At 44.4% G+C, this 18,608-nt stretch overlaps 1 protein-coding gene across 2 annotated transcripts in view; it reads right to left on the bottom strand.

Annotated features, from left to right (window-relative positions):
- Positions 1-18,608, bottom strand: part of LOC138762313 (natural resistance-associated macrophage protein 1-like) — an 81,107-nt gene that overhangs the window by 3,357 nt on the left and 59,142 nt on the right. For both annotated transcript variants that reach the window (XM_069936067.1, XM_069936068.1), the window contains exons 11-14: positions 18,355-18,474; positions 17,102-17,251; positions 11,802-11,875; positions 9,261-9,414 (exon numbers count right to left, since the gene is read on the bottom strand). In XM_069936067.1, the coding sequence (XP_069792168.1) occupies positions 9,261-9,414; positions 11,802-11,875; positions 17,102-17,251; positions 18,355-18,474 (498 nt within the window). The remainder of the gene's footprint in view (positions 1-9,260; positions 9,415-11,801; positions 11,876-17,101; positions 17,252-18,354; positions 18,475-18,608) is intronic.

Genomic DNA, 18,608 nt, shown 5'->3' with positions numbered 1-18,608 from the left:
CCGATAATTTACCTACTACTGACATCAGGCTCACCGACCTATAATTTCCAGGGTTACGTTTGGAGCCTTTTTTAAACAATGGAATAACATAAGCTACGCTCCAATCCTCTGGCACCTCACCCGAGGCTAAGGACATTTTAAATATTTGTGTCAGGGCCCCTGCAATTTCTGCATCAGCCTCCCTCAAGGCTTGAGGGAATATTCTGTCAGGCCCTGAGGACTTATCCACCCTTATTTGCTTTAAGACAGCAAATAATCCTCTTTAATCTGTGTAGTTCCGTGACCTCACTGTTTTCCTTCCTTCCCACAACTCTGTGCCCGTTTACTGAGTGAACACTGATGAATAAAAACATTTAAGATCTCCCCATCTCCTTTAACTCCATACAAAGCCGACCCCTCTGATCTTCAAGGTTTTCATTTTTAACCCTTACTGTCCTTTTGCTCTTAATATACCTGGAGAAACCCTTAGGATTTTTCTTCACATTCTTGGCCAAAGCAACCTCACATTTTCTTTTAACCTTCCTGATTTCTTTCTTGAGATGTTTCTTATATTTTTATGCTCCTCAAGTACCTCATTTGCTCCGTGTTGCCTCTACCTGTTCTTCACCTCTCTCTTCTTCCGAACCAGATCCCCAACATCCCTCAATACCAAGGTTACCTCTACCTGTGAACTTTGTCTTTAATCCTGACAGGAACATACAAACTCTGTTCTCTCAAAATTTCACCTTGAAGGTTCTCCACTTACCTAATACGTCCTTGCCCGAAAAAATTTTATCCTTATCCATGCATTCTAGATCCTTTCTCATTCTCTCAAACTTGGCCTTTCTCCCATTTAGAATCTCAACCTGAGGCCCAGACCCTTCCTTCTCCATAATTAACCTGAAACTAATAGCATTTCGATGACTGGACCCAAAATGTTCCCCTACACGTACTTCTGTCACCTGTCCTGTCTCATTCCCTAATAGGAGATCCAGGGCTGCACCCTCTCTAGTTGGAACATCTATATATTGATCTATAAAACTTTCCTGGACACAGTTCACAAACTCCAAGCCATCCAGCCCTTTTACAGGTTGGGAATCCCAGTCAATATGTGGAAAGTTTAAAATCTACTATCACAATCTTATGTTTCTTGCAGCTGTCTGCTATCTCTCTACAGATTTGCTCCTCTAATTCCCATTCCTCAGCTCCACCCATATAGCCTCAGTAGACAAGCCCTCTGGTCTGTCCTACCTGAGCACAGCTGTGATATTTTTCCTGATGAGGAATGCCACTTCTCCCCCTTTCATCACCCCCCCCACCCCCCATGGAAGCCCGAAACATTGGAGCTGCCAGTCCTGTCCCTTCTGCAACCAAGTTTCACTAATGGGCATAATGTCATAATTCCACATGCCAATCCATGCTCTAAGCTCGTCTGCCTTTCCTATAATACTCCTTACATTGAAGTAGATGTCCCTGAGAACATTTCCACCACATTCAACCTGTTGAATCTAACGATGCATGTAATTTTCACATCATCTTTTCCCTTCTCCACTCCTCCATTGCTCTGACACTCCAGTTCCCCTCCCCCTGCAAATCTAGTCTAAACCCACCAGAGCAGCACCAGCCAACTTTTCCACAAGGATATTAGTCCCCCTTCGGTTCAGGTGCAAGCCATCCTGTGGGAACAGGTCCCACCTTCCCTGGAAGGGAGGCCAGAACCCTGAAGCCCTCCCTCCTACTGCATGACCAGCACCACCTCTGCCTTCGTGTTCGTCCAGAAGCTTCTTTGTTGTGAGTTCCTGCTTCCACCTCAGGATGGGCGACAATTGCAATATGGCAGAGTTTCCAAGTGAGAGGAAAAAGATGTAATGGGGATCAGAGAGATTAAGTGTTTACACAGACCATAACTGATACCTGGCCCTCGCTGTCAGAGGAGATGAAGCAGTCAGATCCAGTTGAGGTGCTCGAGATATTTAGACAATTTGGAAAAGTGGTAAAGGATGCTGTGGTAATTAAAATTTAAAAATTTAATTTTAAATTAGACCATTTTGGCCCACGAGTCCGTGCTGCTCAATTACACCCAATTGACCTACAACCCCCAGTGCATTTTGAACGGTGGCAGGAAACCAGAGCCCCAGGGAAAACCCACACAGGCCTGCAGAGAATATGCAAACTTCTTGTAGACTGCATCAGATTCGAACCTGGTTTGCTGGCGTTGTAACAGGGTTATGCTAAGTGCTACGTTAACTGTGCTGCCCAAGGGGCATGGGACCAGTGGAGGTGGGTGGAAAAGTCAGTGTGGATGAGTCGGGAATCACGGACAACATGACTGATTCTTCACCTACCATGACCATAAGGAGCAGGAATCAGCCATCTGTCCAGTCGAGCTTCCTCCATCATGGAATGAAATGAGGGCTGTGGGCTTGGCTGCACCTACCCACTATCTTCTCCATAATCTACCATTCCTCTATGAGCCAAAATAGCCACCAACCTGTATTTTAACTACATTCAAAGAGGCACATGAAGTAGAAAGGGCTACAGATTTACCACTGAGAAAACCAGTTTCATCACCTCTGTCCTAAATCTTTTCATTTTGAGCTATGTCCCCTTTTTTTTTTTTTTTTTTTTAAATTTTTTATTTTTCACACCATAAATCACAATAGCCATGATATACACTTTTTCTTTTCCACACATTTACAGTGACTTTTTCTCCCTCCCCCCTCCCTCCTCCCAAGCCACCCCCCCATCCCCCCCCCTCTCATCCATTTTAGTTATACAATCTAGGTTGCATTAATTCAGTTAGACAATGTTGTCATTCAACAAAAATACACCAGAAATTCTACTGAGTCCATTCTTTTCTTTTCTTCTCCTTCCATCAACTTAGGTAATGTTTGTTCCCGGTAGGTTTTCGCTATTGTATTTAATGTAAGGCTCCCATACTTGTTCGAATATTTCAATATTATTTCTTAAACTATATGTTATTTTTTCTAATGGAATACATTTATTCATTTCTATATACCATTGTTGTATTTTCAAATTATCTTCCAATTTCCAGGTTGACATAATACATTTTTTTGCTACAGCTAGGGCTATCTTAACAAATCTTTTTTGTGCATCCTCCAAGTCAATTCCAAATTCTTTATTTTTTATGTTACTTAGGAGAAAGATCTCTGGATTCTTTGGTATATTGTTTTCTGTTATTTTATTTAATATCTGATTGAGATCATCCCAAAATTTTTCTACTCTCTCACATGTCCAGATTGCATGAATTGTTGTTCCCCTTTCTTTTTTACATCGAAAACATCTATCAGATACTGTTGGGTCCCATTTATTTAACTTTTGCGGTGTAATGTATAGTCTGTGTAACCAATTATATTGTATCATACGCAGCCTCGTATTTATTGTATTTCTCATCGTTCCAGAGCATAACTTCTCCCATGTTTCCTTTTTTATCTTTATATTTAAATCTTGTTCCCATTTTTGTTTAGTTTTACCGTTTGTTTCCTCATTTTCCTTTTCTTGCAGTTTAATATACATATTTTTTATAAATCTTTTGATTAACATTGTATCTGTAATCACATATTCAAGGTTACTTCCCTCTGGTAAACTCAAGTTGCTTCCTAATTTATCTTTCAAGTAGGATCTCAGTTGGTAATATGCCAGCGCTGTATCTCCCGTTATATTGTACTTATCTCTCATTTGTTCAAAGGATAAGAATCTACTTCCTGAAAAACAATTTTCTATTCTTTTAATCCCTTTTTTTTCCCATTTTCTAAAGGCAAGGTTGTCTATTGTAAAAGGGAGTAGCTTATTTTGCGTCAATATTAGTTTTGGTATTTGGTAATTTATTTTATTTCTTTCTACATGAATCTTCTTCCATATATTGAGGAGATGGTGTAATACTGGAGAAGTTCTATGTTGTACCAATTTTTCGTCCCATTTATATAATATGTGTTCAGGTATCTTTTCCCCTATTTTATCTAATTCTAGTCTCGTCCAGTCTGGTTTTTCCCTTGTTTGATAAAAATCTGATAGGTACCTTAATTGTGCGGCTCTATAATAATTTTTGAAGTTTGGCAATTGTAAGCCTCCTTGTTTATACCATTCTGTTAATTTGTCTAGTGCTATCCTCGGTTTCCCCCCTCTCCATAAAAATCTCCTTATTATTTTCTTTAACTCTTTGAAGAATTTTTCTGTCAGTTGTATTGGCAATGCCTGAAATAAGTATAGTATCCTTGGAAAAATGTTCATTTTAATACAGTTTATCCTTCCTATCAGTGTTAGTGGTAGCTCTTTCCAATGCTCTAAATCGTCCTGTAATTTTTTCATTAGTGGATTGTAATTGAGTTTATATAATTGGCCTAGATTTTTGTTTATTTGCACACCTAGGTATCTTATTGCCTGCGTTTGCCATCTGAATGGGGATTCCTCCTTAAATTTTGAGAAATCCGCGTTATTCATAGGCATTGCTTCACTTTTATTTACGTTTATCTTGTATCCCGACACTTCTCCATATTCCTTCAATTTCTTATATAGTTCTTTTATTGATAGTTCTGGTTCTGTTAAGTACACTATCACATCATCCGCAAACAGACTGATTTTATATTCCCTGTCTTTTATTTTTATTCCTTTTATATTATTATCTCTTCTTATCGATTCTGCTAGTGGTTCTATAGCTAGCGCAAACAATAATGGTGATAGTGGGCATCCCTGCCGCGTTGACCTGCTTAAGTTAAATTGCTTTGATACATGTCCATTTACTGTCACTTTCGCTAACGGTCCCTTATATAATGCTTTAATCCAATTAATATACTTCTCCGGTAAACTGAATTTTTGCAATACTTTGAACAAGTAATTCCATTCTACTCTGTCGAAGGCCTTCTCTGCGTCTAAAGCAACTGCTACTGCCGGTGCTTTATTTCCTTCTACTGCATGAATTAAGTTAATAAATTTACAAATATTGTCTGTTGTGCGTCTTTTTTTGATAAATCCAGTTTGGTCTAAATTTACCATTTTCGGTACCTGTTCTGCTAATCTGTTCGCTAATAGTTTAGCTATTATCTTATAATCTGTGTTTAGCAGAGATATTGGTCTATATGACGCTGGTGAGAGTGGATCTTTCCCTTGTTTTAGTATCACTGTAATTATTGCTGTTTTACATGAATCTGGTAAGTTTTGTGTCTCATCAATCTGGTTGATTACATCCAGGAGGGGCGGTATTATTAGGTCTTTAAATGTTTTGTAGAATTCTATTGGGAGTCCATCCTCTCCTGGTGTCTTATTATTTGGTAAATTTTTTATTATCTCTTGTATTTCTACTGTTCCAAATGGTTCTGTTAATTTATTTTGTTCCTCTATTTGTAGTTTTGGTAGTTCAATTTTAGTCAAAAATTCATCTATTTTCCCTTCTTTCCCTTCGTTTTCGGTTCGGTATAATTGTTCATAGAATTCTCTGAAGTTTTCCTTAATTTCTTTTGGATTATATGTAATTTGTTTGTCTTTTTTCCTTGTTGCCAATACCATTTTCTTAGTTTGCTCTGTCTTAAGCTGCCATGCTAGGATTTTGTGTGTTTTTTCCCCTAGTTCATAATATTTCTGTTTTGTCTTCATTATATTCTTCTCCACCTTATATGTTTGTAATGTTTCATATTTTATTTTTTTATCCGCCAATTCTCTTCTTTTGGTTGTATCTTCCTTTATTGCTAATTTTTTTTCTATGTTTATTATTTCCCTTTCCAACTGCTCTGTTTCCTGATTATAGTCCTTCTTCATCTTGGTTGCATAACTTATTATTTGCCCTCTAATGAATGCTTTCATTGCGTCCCATAGTATAAACTTATCTTCCACTGATTCCGTATTTACTTCAAAGTACATTTTTAATTGTTTTTCAATAAATTCTCTAAAATCCTGTCTTTTAAGTAGCATGGGGTTTAATCTCCATCTATACATTCTTGGAGGGATGTCTTCTAGCTCTATTGCCAATAACAGGGGTGAGTGGTCCGATAATAGTCTAGCTTTATATTCCGTTTTCCTAACTCTCCCTTGTATGTGGGCTGATAACAGGAATAGGTCTATCCTTGAGTATGTTTTATGTCTAGTCGAGTAGTATGAGTATTCCTTTTCTTTTGGGTTTTGTTTCCTCCATATGTCCACAAGTTTCATTTCTTGCATTGATTTAATTATAAATTTGGTTACTTTGTTCTTCCTGTTAATTTTTTTCCCCGTTTTATCCATATTTGGATCCAAATTCAGATTGAAATCCCCTCCTATTAGTATGTTCCCTTGCGTATTAGCTACCTTCAAAAAGATATCTTGCATAAACTTTTGATCTTCTTCGTTCGGTGAATATATATTAAGTAGATTCCAAAGCTCTGAATATATCTGACATTTTATCATAACATATCTCCCTGCTGGATCTATTATTTCCTCTTCTATTTTAAATGGCACATTTTTGCTAATTAATATAGCCACTCCTCTTGCTTTTGAATTATACGATGCTGCTGTTACATGTCCTACCCAATCTCTCTTTAATTTCTTGTGCTCCAATTCAGTTAAATGTGTCTCTTGGACAAATGCTATATCTATTTTTTCCTTTTTCAGTAAATTTAGTAGTTTCTTCCTTTTAATTTGGTTATGTATTCCATTAATATTTAGAGTCATATAGTTCAGCGTAGCCATTTTATATTTTGTTTATCTTCTCTTTCCGTTTTTCCATCATTACCTTTCCTCCTTTTCCATTTCTGTTTTCTTATTTTCAACTCTTTACCAGACAACATTCCTACAACATCCAACATTTTCCTTATTCTCCTATTTCTATCTTCTTTATCCCCAATCTCCCCTTCCCCTCCTGAGTTGCCCTTTATCCCTTGTCGGACAACCACATCTCCCCTCTCCATTTGGATTTGCGAATCCACTCGCAAGCGTCAACTGATTTTGCAGTGACCGCTCTTTTCCCCCCACCCAGCCCCCCCAGAAAAGATTTCGTTTTTTATATGTCACAAAGGTCACTCTTTTAGTTCCCTCCTTATTCTCTCTATTCCATTACCTTCCCTTATTAATTCTTGTCTATACTCTCTATGTTTTCCTCTAATTACAGATACTTTCACATATGCCCATTGTCTCTATTCACTCTTATACCTCTTTACCCGCATACATATCAATCGTGGTCATTTTTACCCTCCTTACCCGTCTTCATCCCTCAGTCTATTTTTGTCTTTACCCACATACATATCAATCGTGATCATTTTTGCTCTCATTACCCGTCTTCATCCCTCAGTCTATTTTTGTAATTGTTCTGCAAATTTTCGTGCTTCTTCTGGATCCGAGAATAGTCTGTTTTGTTGTCCTGGAATAAATATTTTCAATACCGCAGGATGCTTCAGTGTAAATTTATATCCTTTCTTCCATAAAATCGCTTTTGCTGCATTGAACTCTTTTCTCTTCTTTAGGAGTTCAAAGCTTATATCTGGATAAATGAAGATTTTTTGCCCTTTATACTCCAGTGGTTTGTTGCCCTCTCTTACTTTTTCCATTGTCTTCTCCAGTACCTTTTCTCTTGTAGTATATCTTAGGAATTTTACTACAATAGATCTTGGTTTTTGTTGTGGTTGTGGTTTAGGGGCCAATGCTCTATGTGCCCTTTCTATTTCCATTTCTTGCTGTAGTTCTGGACATCCTAGGGCCTTAGGGATCCATTCTTTTATAAACTCCCTCATATTCTTGCCTTCTACATCTTCCTTAAGGCCCACTATCTTTATGTTATTTCTTCTGTTATAATTTTCCATTATATCTATTTTTTGGGCTAGTAATTCTTGTGTCTCTTTAGTTTTTTTATTAGATTCCTCCAATTTCTTTTTTAAGTCTTCTACCTCCATTTCTGCTGCTATTGCCCGTTCTTCCATCTTGTCCATTTTTTTCCCCATTTCTGTTAAGGTCATATCCATTTTATTTATTTTCTTTTCTGTGTTGTTTATTCTTCTTCTTATATCATTGAATTCCTGTGTTTGCCATTCTTTAAATTACTCCATGTATCCTCTAACAAGAGCAAGTATATCCTTTACCTTGCCTTTCCCTTTATCTATTTCACTGTATTCTTCCTCTTCTTCTTTCTCTGGGTTGGCCATCTGTTTTTTCTTTGATGCCCTTTCCTCCTCTTCTTTCTTGTTTCCATTGTCTTCTGTGGTCTCTTCTTGCTGCAGGTGTTCTGCAGCTGTCGTTGCCGGCTGTGGAGATCGACTCCCCAGCTGGTCCCCCCTCCCGTCGGTGTGTTTTTTTTCATGCGCATCGCGCATGCGCGAGGAGTCGCGCATGCGCGGTTGCGCACTTTTACTCGGCTCTGTGAGCCATTGTTGTAGTTCTCTTTCTACCGACCTGAGGTAGTGGGGTCCTCTCTCCACAGCGGGCCTCTTCGGACAGGTAAGGCCTTCACCTTTTTCCTCCGTTGTCTTCTCTTCCTCTCTTCTTTCCGTTGATTTTGATTTTTCTCCTTTTGTCTCCATCTTCTTTCCACCTTTATATTCACTTTTCTTTAACTTGTATTTCTGTGCCTTTGTATTTTCTCTTGTTTTTCCCGACTTTTCTGGAGAGGGCTGGAGTTCACCGTCCGGCCACTACTCCATCACGTGACTCCTCCATGTCCCCTCTTTCTGATTTCACCCATCACACACTGGGTGTGTGAATTTTATGCTTATCTAAGATAGCTTCTCATTCTTCCTTCTAATTTTGGAATCTGGACAGTGTTGCGATTAAGGAAGTGGAAGTGTTGGATTTTCTTAAAACATCAAGATTGATAAGTCACCGGGGCCAGAATCGATGTACCCAAGGCTGCTGTGGGAAGGGAGGGAGGAGATAGCCGGGGCATTGGTGATGGTCTTTGAATTCCCTTTGGCCACAAGGTGGGGGGGGGGGGTACCGGAGGATTGGAGAATGGCAAATGTAGTCCCTTGTTTTAAAAAAGTTAATAGGGAGAATCCTGGGAATTCTAGACCGGTGAGTAAACTAATAGAGAGGGTTCTCAAGGATAGGATCTATGAGGATTTGGAGAGGTCCAGTCGACTCAAGGACAGTCTTTGTGAAGGGAAGGTACAGTGCAACAGCATCTCCCTGTTTGCAAATTCAGTCTCTCCAGCATTGAAGCCAGTGTCCCATTTAGCCCCTTGATTATCTGTGCACCTGCAGACCAACCTTTTGTGATTCATTTGCAAGTCTGAATATCCACATGCCACAGACGAATCCCACTGCCTGCTAACGTGACAAAGCCCCGCATGGTTAGAGCAACTCACCAGGTAAAGCACGAAGGCCACGTAAATGGTGATGATAACTCCAGCTAGAAAGTACAAGTAATCGTGTTCCAGGCTCATAATGTAGTCCGCGACAAAGAAGCTGTTAACAGCCAAGACCAGCAAAGTGATCAACACGCCCACAACCTGGCTGAGCCTGTGAGGAATGCAGAATAAATCATACTTCTGCAGTCAGAGAGAAGGAAAATCAACCAGAGCCACTCAGCAAACCGACATACTGAGGAATTGGGATTGTGTGACAGGACAGTGTGGAGGGAGCTTCACTCTGGGTCTGACCCCGGGAGTGTGTAATGGGACAGTGTCGAGGGAGCTTCACTCTGTGTCTGACCCCAGGAGTGTGAGATGGGACGGTGTGGAGGGAGCTACACTCTGTGTCTGACACCGGGTGTGTGTGATGGGACGGTGTGGAGGGAGCTTCACTCTGTGTCTGACCCCGGGAGTGTGTGACGGGATGGTGTAGAGGGAGCTTCACTCTGTGTCTGAACCCGGGAGTGTGTGACGGGACGGTGTGGAGTGAGCTTCACTCTGGGTCTGACCCCAGCAGTGTGTGACGGGACAGTGTGGAGGGATCTTCACTCTGTGTCTGACCCCGAGAGTGTGACAGGACGGTGTGGAGGGAGCTTCACTCTGGGTCTGAACACGGGAGTGTGTGACGACACGGTGCGAAGGGTGCTTCACTCTGGGTCTGACCCATGCTGTCCTGTGTTGGGTGTGACAGTTGGTCGGAGGGGAGTGGGTGTGACGGTGGTTCGGAGGGGAGTCGGTGTGATGGTGGGTCGGATGGAGTGGGTGTGACACTGGGTCGGAGGGGAGTGGGTGTGACGGTGGGTCGGAGGGGAATGGGTGTGACGGTGGGTCGGGGTAGTGGGTGTGACGGTGAGTCGAAGGGGAGTGGGTGTGACGATGGGTCAGGGGAGTGGGTGTGACGGTGAGTCGAAGGGGAGTGGGTGTGACGATGGGTCAGGGGAGTGGGTTTGACGGTGGGTTGGGGGGAGTGGGTGTGAGGGGTTGAGGGTGTGTGTGTGAGACAGAGGGTCAGGGGGAAAATGGGTGTGACGTGGGTTGGAGGGGAGTAGGTGTGACAGTGAGTGGGGGGGAATGGGTGTGACGGTGGGTCGGAGGGGAGTCGGTGGCTCGGGGGAGTGGGTGTGATTGTGGGTTGGAGGGGAGTGGGTGTGACGGTGGGTGGAGGGGTAAGGGTGTGACGGTGGATGGGGGTAATGGGTGTGACGGTGGGTTGGAGGGGAGTGGATGTGACGGTGGGTCGGGGGTGTGTGTGTTACGGTGGGTCAGGGGGAGTGGGTGTGACGGTGGGTGAAGGGGTAAGGGTGTGACGGTGGATGGGAGTAATGGGTGTGACGGTGGGTCGGAGGGGAGTGGGTGTGACGGTGGGTTGGGGGAGTGAGTGTGATGGTGGGTGGGGGGTAAGGGTGTGACGGTGGGTGGGGGTAGTGGGTGTGATTGTGGGTCGGAGGGGAGTGGATGTGACGGTGGATAGGGTGGTGTGTGTGACGGTGGGTGAAGGGGTAAGGGTGTGACGGTGGATGGGAGTAATGGGTGTGACGGTGGGTGGGGGTAGTGGGTGTGACGGTGGGTCGGAGAGGAGTAGGTGTGACGGTGGGTCGGGGGAGTGGTTGTGACGGTGGGTGGGGGGTAAGGGTGTGACGGTGGGTGGGTGATTGTGGGTCGGATGGGAGTGGATGTGACGGTGGGTCGGGGGGTGTGTGTGACGGTGGGTCGCAGGTGAGTGGTTGTGACGGTGGGTTGAGGGGAGTGGGTGTGATGGTGGGTTGAGGGGAGTGGGTGTGACGGTGGGTGGAGGGGAGTGGGTGTGACGGTGGGTGGGGGGTAAGGGTGTGACGGGGGGTGGGTAGTGGGTGTGACGGTGGGTCGGAGGGGAGTGGGTGTGACGGTGGGTCGGGGGAGTGGGTGTGACGGTGGGTCGGGGGAGTGGGTGTGATGGTGGGAATGGATGAGACAGTGGGTGGGGGGGAGTGGGTGTTACAGTGGGTTGGGGCGAGTGGGAGTGACGGTGGGTCGGGAGGAGTGGGTGTGATGGTGGGTCGGGGAGTGGGTGTGACGGTGGGTCAGGGGGAGTGGGTGTGACGGTGGGTCAGGGGGAGTGGGTGTGAGTGGGTCAAGGAGAGTGGGTGTGACGGTGGGTCGGAGGGGAGTGGATGTGACGGTGGGTCGGAGGGGAGTGTGTTGACGGTGGGTGGGGGTAGTGGGTGTGACGGTGGGTCGGAGGGGAGTGTGTTGACGGTGGGTAGGGGGGAGTGGGTGTGACAGTGGGTGGGGGGAGTGGGTGTGACGGTGGGTCAGGGGGAGTGGGTGGGTTGTGGGGAGTGGGTGTGATGGTGGGACAGGGGGAGTGGTTGTGACGTGGGTCGGAGGGGAGTGGTTGTGACAGTGAGTGGGGGTGAGTTGTTGGTCAGGGAGGGGTGTGGTTGGATGCTGTGTCACACATTTATGATCATTTGGTTCACAGTCCCTCCCTCCCTCCCTCCCTCCCAATATACGTACCGTCCATTTGTGAATTGATGCATGAGTGTTCTGAGGTTCGTGAATGTCAGGATGGGAATTAGAGCGAAGGGCAACTGTGAACAGGAAACATATTGGTTAGAGTGGGCCAGTGCTGATTGAACTGCTGGCAGAAGCCACCCGCCATCATCCAGACTTAAAGGGCTTCAAAATGGGCCAGGAGGAGCATAAAATCAATTTATTCACAGATGATATGTTAGTATATTTGACTGACCTGGGGGAGAGTCGTTGGCCAGGCTGAGGACCACGCTGGAGGATTATGGGCTAGATCTCTGGCTATAAAATAAATCTGGTTTCGAGTGAAACCACACCCTTGACAAAGGGGGATTAGAGACAGTACCAACAAGAGAAGCAGTTTAAATGGGTGCAAGAGGGCATTAAATATTTGGGGATAAAAGTGGATAAGAATTTACAAAATTTATATAAACTCAGTTATCTCCCTTTGCTCCGGAACATTGAAGAAGGCCTTGGTAGAAGGAGAACCCTGTCCAAAGCATTGGTGGGCAGAGTTAATGGTGTTCAAATGAAAGTGAAGCCAAGCATATCTATTTCAGTCCTTGCCCATTCTCTTGCCCCAGGGCTCCTTTAAGGTGCTCAACAGATGTGTCAGAAAGTTCCTGTGGAATGGTGGCTAGTGTCTCCATGGAAAAGTTGATTTGGGGTTACAAACTGGGAGGTCTGAAATTGTCGGATTTTTAAAAATTGAGCAGCCCAGTCGAGGTCTATCACCTCACTCTTTAAGGGAGGGGCACAAATTGGACAACACACAATCGAAGAAATGATAGCAGGAGTGTTGATATATAAATGGGTCAATAAATTGATAAAGAAAACAAATAACCCCATAGTAAAACATGTAATACAGACGTGGCAAAAAATAAATCAATGTATTGGAATAAAGGTGGGGATATCTCCTAAAGTACCCTTGACCCAGAACAGGATAATGAGGTCCTGGACACCTGGTACGGGAAGGGGATCAGGTGTATCAAAGATTGATATGAACAAGGGCAGCTCATGTCATTCGAACAGCTGAAGGATATGATTTGTTCTAATAAAACTTACTTTGCTATCTTCAGCTAAGATCTTTGTTAAGAGATCATTTAGGATCGTCTATGACCCTGCCCGTATGTAGAGACATACAGATTCTAATTCAAAGGGGGAATACGTGCAAGCTCATCTCTATGACGCATCTCCTATTCCAAAGTGAGGGCCCGAAGCCGGGCTTACCCAGGTCATGGGAAAGGTGGGAGTCAGACTTGGACACAACAATCCACAAGTGGTGCTGGTCAGACCTGTGTCGGGACAGCATGACAGCTGCTATTAACGCCAGGTACAGACAATTTCCTGCATCAACTGTACCTCACACCACAAAAATTACATAAATATAAATCGAAAATGTGCTTCAGGTGTGGTGTGGAGATTGGAACCTTTATCCATTCAACCTGGCTGTGTACAAAGGTGAGATCTTTCTGGGGGAACATTTAAAAAAATTACAAAGGTGGATTTTCCACAGGATCTGGAATTGTACCTTCTGGGGAACATTATGGACGCGTGTTTTAAACTGTCCAGTTACCAAACTCAGTTTGTGAAGGTCTCCTTGTCAGTAGCCAGGAAATGTATAGTAGTCCGACTCCCAACTAAATACAGAAATGCAGTGTTGGATTCCCCTGGAGAAAATCACATACAATTTAAGGAGGAAATACGGCACGTTCATTAGGGTTTGGCAGCCTATCTGCAACACATTGGTACGCAGATATAATTGTACCCCTACTCCTTTCCAGTCGTGGAGTGATTTAGATCAGTGAAGGGGGTCATGGAGCAGGAGACAGGCTCTTGGATTCTGTTCCTTATCTTTTTTATTTCAGGTTTCTTGAGGCTTTTCTGAAGTTCCCTCAAGGGTTTGTGACTATTGATATTTGGTTCTCTGTGTTTGTTTAATTTATCTAATCTTTTCTTTGTGGAATTAGGTATGGGGCCAGGGCTGGAGGGGGTGGGGGGGTAACACAGACTGCATGTTAAAACACTTGTTGAAAGAGATTGGGTTGCTTTTTGGGATTGGTACGAGTCTTTAAAGATCAAAAAAAACAATTGGGCCACCTGCTTGGCCAAGGATCATCAAGTTTTACTTTCTTTTAAATTTAACTTAATTGTGTCAATATCACGTAATTAACTTTCAGATGCACGAGGGTGGGGTGGGGGGGGGATAAATACAGACTGCATGTTACAAGAATGTTAAAAAAATTATGCTTTGCTTGAATTTTACGAGTATGAAATTAAAATAAAATATTCAAAAGAAGTCATTTATTGTCATCACATGTACAAGAACAACTCAATGAAACTGCGTTCTCCGATCCTAGGTGCAAAACACGCAGACACACAACCAGACATACCACACGTACAGACAAACAGTACACATGCAGGACAAGTAATTCATCTATGCAAATAAATAATGTTTCATGAATATGAAGGTCTCGGAGGGTCAGGGTGAGCCGTTCCTTTGGTCGTTCAGCATTCTCACTACCTGTGGGAAGAAGCTATTCCTCAGCCTGGTGGTCCTGGCTCTGATCCTCCTGGACCGCTTCCCCAAAAGGAGCAGCTGAAGATGCTGTAAGTGGGGTGGAAGGGGTCCTCAATGATACAGCGTCAGCTATCGGGACTGGGGTTCGAATCTCATACTGTTTCTACCTTCTCACCGTGTTTGCATGGGTTTCCCCAGGGGCTCCAGTTTCCTCCCATCATTCAAAATGTACTGGGAGTGAAGGTTAATTGGGTTTTAATTGGGTGGCATGGACTCATGGGTCAAAATGGCCTGTTACCGTGCTATATGTCTAAATTTAAAATTTACATTTAAATTTAAAATAGATCACTTTGATGGGAGTGGGAGGGAGACACCAGTCATCCTCTCTGCCTCTCTAATGGTCCTGTAGATTGACCTCCGATCCATTTCTCTGCAGCAACCGTATCCCCCTGTAATGGAGCCGGTCAGGACGCTCTCGATGGAGCCCCTGTAGAAGGTTGAGGTGATGGTGGCCGGTAGCCTTGCCCTCTTCAGTCTTCTCAGGAAGTGCAGTCGCTGTTGCACCTTCCCGACAAGTGAGGAGATGTTGAGCGTCCATGATAGGTCCCTAGTTAAGGGAACTTGGTCTCTCCACTCTCTCCTACAGGGTTGTTGATGTGTGGTGGAGGGTGGTCGTTCCTGGTCCTCTATCATCTCCTTCATCTTGTCCACGTTGAGACTCAGGTTGTTACTCTTCCACCACACCATGAGATTTTCCACCTCTTTGTAGTGTGACTCACCATGTCAGTTGTGCCTGGGGGAGGGGTTGGGCGAGGGGTTGCCTTGTGGGGTGCAAGTGCATGTGTGTGAAATTATTTTCTCACACATTGATGGCATCAGCATTTTGTAGGAAATATCAGGGGTCATCCACTGAGGGAGGGGAGGGCAGGTGGATGTGGAGTAGATTTGTAACTTAAACTAATTTCCTGTGGGCCAGGCAGAATTACAACTTATTGCTCATGCAAAAACACTGTTCACAATGTACACATGTAAACAGATAATGAATGTAAACAAACTGACTGTGCAATACAGAGAGAGTAAAGAGAATCAATAAAGTGCACATGTCAGAGTCCTTAAATGAGTCCCTGATTGAGTTTGTCGTTGAGGAATCTGATGGTGGAGGGGGAGCAGCTGTTACTGAACCTGGTGGGTGTGAGTCTTGTGGCACCGAGACCTCTTTCCTGTTGGCAGCAGCGAGAACAGAGCGTGCTGGGTGGGGTGGATCCTTGATGATCGCTGCTGCTCTCCGACGGCAGTGTTCCCTGTCGATGTTCTCAAAGGTTTTGCCTGTGATGTTCTGGGCTGTGTCCACTACCTTTTGGAGGGCTTTACACTCGGGGGTATTGGTGTCCCCATACCAGACCGTGATGCAGCCAGTCAGCACACTTTCTATCACAGCTTTGTAGAAATGTGCCTGGGTTTCTGGTGTCATATCAAACCTCCGCAAACTCCTGAGGAAGTAAAGGTGCTGACGGGCTTTCTTCACGATGCCATTTTCAGTTTTTATTTCAGATTTCCAGCATCTGCTGCATTCATCTTGAGTTGAGCATCGAAATGCCGACTGGTGCCTTCATGATGTGGTGTTCCACCAGCACTTGTGTGTACTGCACTAGAGCCCTATATCTGCAGATTTCTTGTTTACCTGCACAACATTATAGGTGTGGCCTCACCAGCATCTTGCGCTGCCATGACATCCCAAATCTTCATAGGAACATAGAAAATAGGTGCAGGAGTAGGCCATTTGGCCCTTCACTACGATCATGGCTGATCAGTACCCAGTTCCTGCCTTCTCCCCATACCCCCTGATCCCCTTGGCCTCAAGAGCCAAATCTAACCTACTCTTAAATATTGACAAGGAGGTGGCCTCAACTACTTCCTGTGGCAAAGAAGTCCATAGATCTATTTCCCTTTTTTTCCTCATCTCAGTCCTAAGAAACCTCCTTATCTTTAAACTGTGACCCCTTTTTCAAAGCATGCCTCAGAGAGGTTGCCATTTTTGCAGACGCCCATTGTTGTCACCCTGCAAGTTAGTGGTGAGGTTTCCAAGTGCCTACTGTTTGAGTTGTGTGTAGCAGAGTGGGTGAGTTTGGCCATGTGACCTGCTCCTGCCCTGACCTAGATGTAGACAAGATGAAGGAGATGATCAGGAATTTCGGGAGGACCAACAGCTACTCTGTAGAAGAGAGTGGAGGGCACCAAATATTTTGGAACCGAGAGCGTCCTGGCCGGTTGCATCACAGTGTGGGTTCGGTGGCTGCAGAAAACTGGATCGGAGGTCAATCCACAGGACCATTTGAGTGACAGAGAGGATCACTGGGGTCTGCCTCCCCCATCGACCTGATCTACTGGGATCGTTGTCTGAAGAGGGCGCACAAAATGATTGTGGACCCTTCCACCCTGCACACAGCATGTTCCAGTTGCTCCCGTCAGGGAAGAGATCCAGGAGGATCAGAGCCAGCCCCACCAGGTTGAGGAGCAGCTTCTTCCCATGAGTAGTGAGAATGCTGAACAACCAAAGGAACTGCTCACACTGACCACCCGAGTCCTTCGTATTCATGAAAAATTTTTTTATAGATAAAATACTTGTCCTGCATGTGTATTGTTTGGGTGTGTGTGTTATGTCTGGGTGTGTGTCTGCGTGTTTTGCACTGAGAACCGGAGAACACTGTTTCGTCGGGTTGTACTTGTATGATCAGATGACAATAAATTTGATTTGGTGAGACCTTACCAGGATGCTCTGCAGAACATTGAGGATGTCATTCATGTTGGAGAGGTTGGACACGTCCTGACAAGCTGCCACGATCACCGTGGGCACAATTGCCAAAGACCTAGTTAATGTCACTCGTGCAAACCGGGACCAGGACAGGTTGAGAAAGCCCTGAGTGAGAACAAGAGAGGATTGAGTAGCAAAACGCCTCTACAGCAATTAGGATCCTGCGCTGTAATGAGTTTGTACATTCTCCCCATGGCTGTGTGGGTTTTCCCTGGGACGTCTGGTTTCCTCCCACCGTTTGAGCGTACCGGGGGGTTGTAGGTTAATTGGGTGTACTTGAGTGGCACGGACTCGAGAGCTGATAAGGCCTGTTAGCAAGTGATATGTCTAAATTTAAACCTACTTTCCCGAATCATAGAACCATAAAAAATTCCAGCCCTTCTAGTCAGTGTCGAAGCATATTTCATCCTAGTTCCACTGACCTGCATAGCCCTCCATACCTCTCCCATCCATGTACCTGTCCAAATTCTTCTTAAATGTTAAAATTGAGTCTGCATTCACCACCACTCCCACCACTCTCTGTGTGAAGAATTCCCCCTAAACTTTTCCCCTTTCACCCTTAATCCATGTCCCCTGGTTTGTATCCCACCCACCCTCAGTGGAAAAAGCCGATCTACATTTACTCTGTCTGACCCCCTCATAATTTTAAATACTTTGATCAAATCTCCCCTCATTCTTCTACACTCCAGGCAATAAAGTCCTAACCTGTTTAACCTTTCCCTGTAACTGAGTTCCTGAAGTCCGGGCAACATCCTAATAAATCTTCTCTGCACTCTTTCTATCTTATTGATATCTTTCCTGTAGTTCAGTGACCAAATCTGCACACTATCCTCCAAATTTGGCCTCACCAATGTCTTATACAACTTTACCATAACATCCCAACTCCTGGACTCAATACTTTGATTTATGAAGGCCAAGAATCCAAAATCTCACTTTACGACCATGTCCACCTGTGACGCCATTTTCAGGGAATTATGTCTCTGTATTCTCATGACTCCTGAGACTCTGTCCCCAAGTTCTGGATTCACACAGCACCAACTGAGGCCTTTCAACCCACACAATAGATGGCCATAGATTGAGTACATGTTGATGGTTCTCTATCCAAACTCAAACCATCAACATGTACTCAATCTATGGCCATCTATGACTTAGCATCCCCCCGCCCCTGCATGCCCTCTGATGGGAACACAATTGACCTTACAATTTACCTCCATCACAAACTGTCCTGAGTATGTCCCGGTCATTGTCGAACTTTGACCTGCAGCGAGAATGCCAATGGCCCAGATGTAGAGAGCAGGCGATCCAAAGTAACAGCCAAGGACCACTCCCTGCAACACAGGAACACACATGTACACACCCCATGAACACAAATCTATTCAGCCCGGAAAATCGTGTATACAGGCTGGAACACAGGAATGAACATATACACAGCCCTGGAAAATGGGATCATCCATGTACACAG

This window comes from Narcine bancroftii, chromosome 4, assembly GCF_036971445.1.
Source record: "Narcine bancroftii isolate sNarBan1 chromosome 4, sNarBan1.hap1, whole genome shotgun sequence".
Classification (NCBI taxonomy): domain Eukaryota; kingdom Metazoa; phylum Chordata; class Chondrichthyes; order Torpediniformes; family Narcinidae; genus Narcine; species Narcine bancroftii.
The sequence above is the reverse complement of the archived record's forward strand: the minus strand, read 5'-3'. Positions and strand labels throughout refer to the sequence as shown.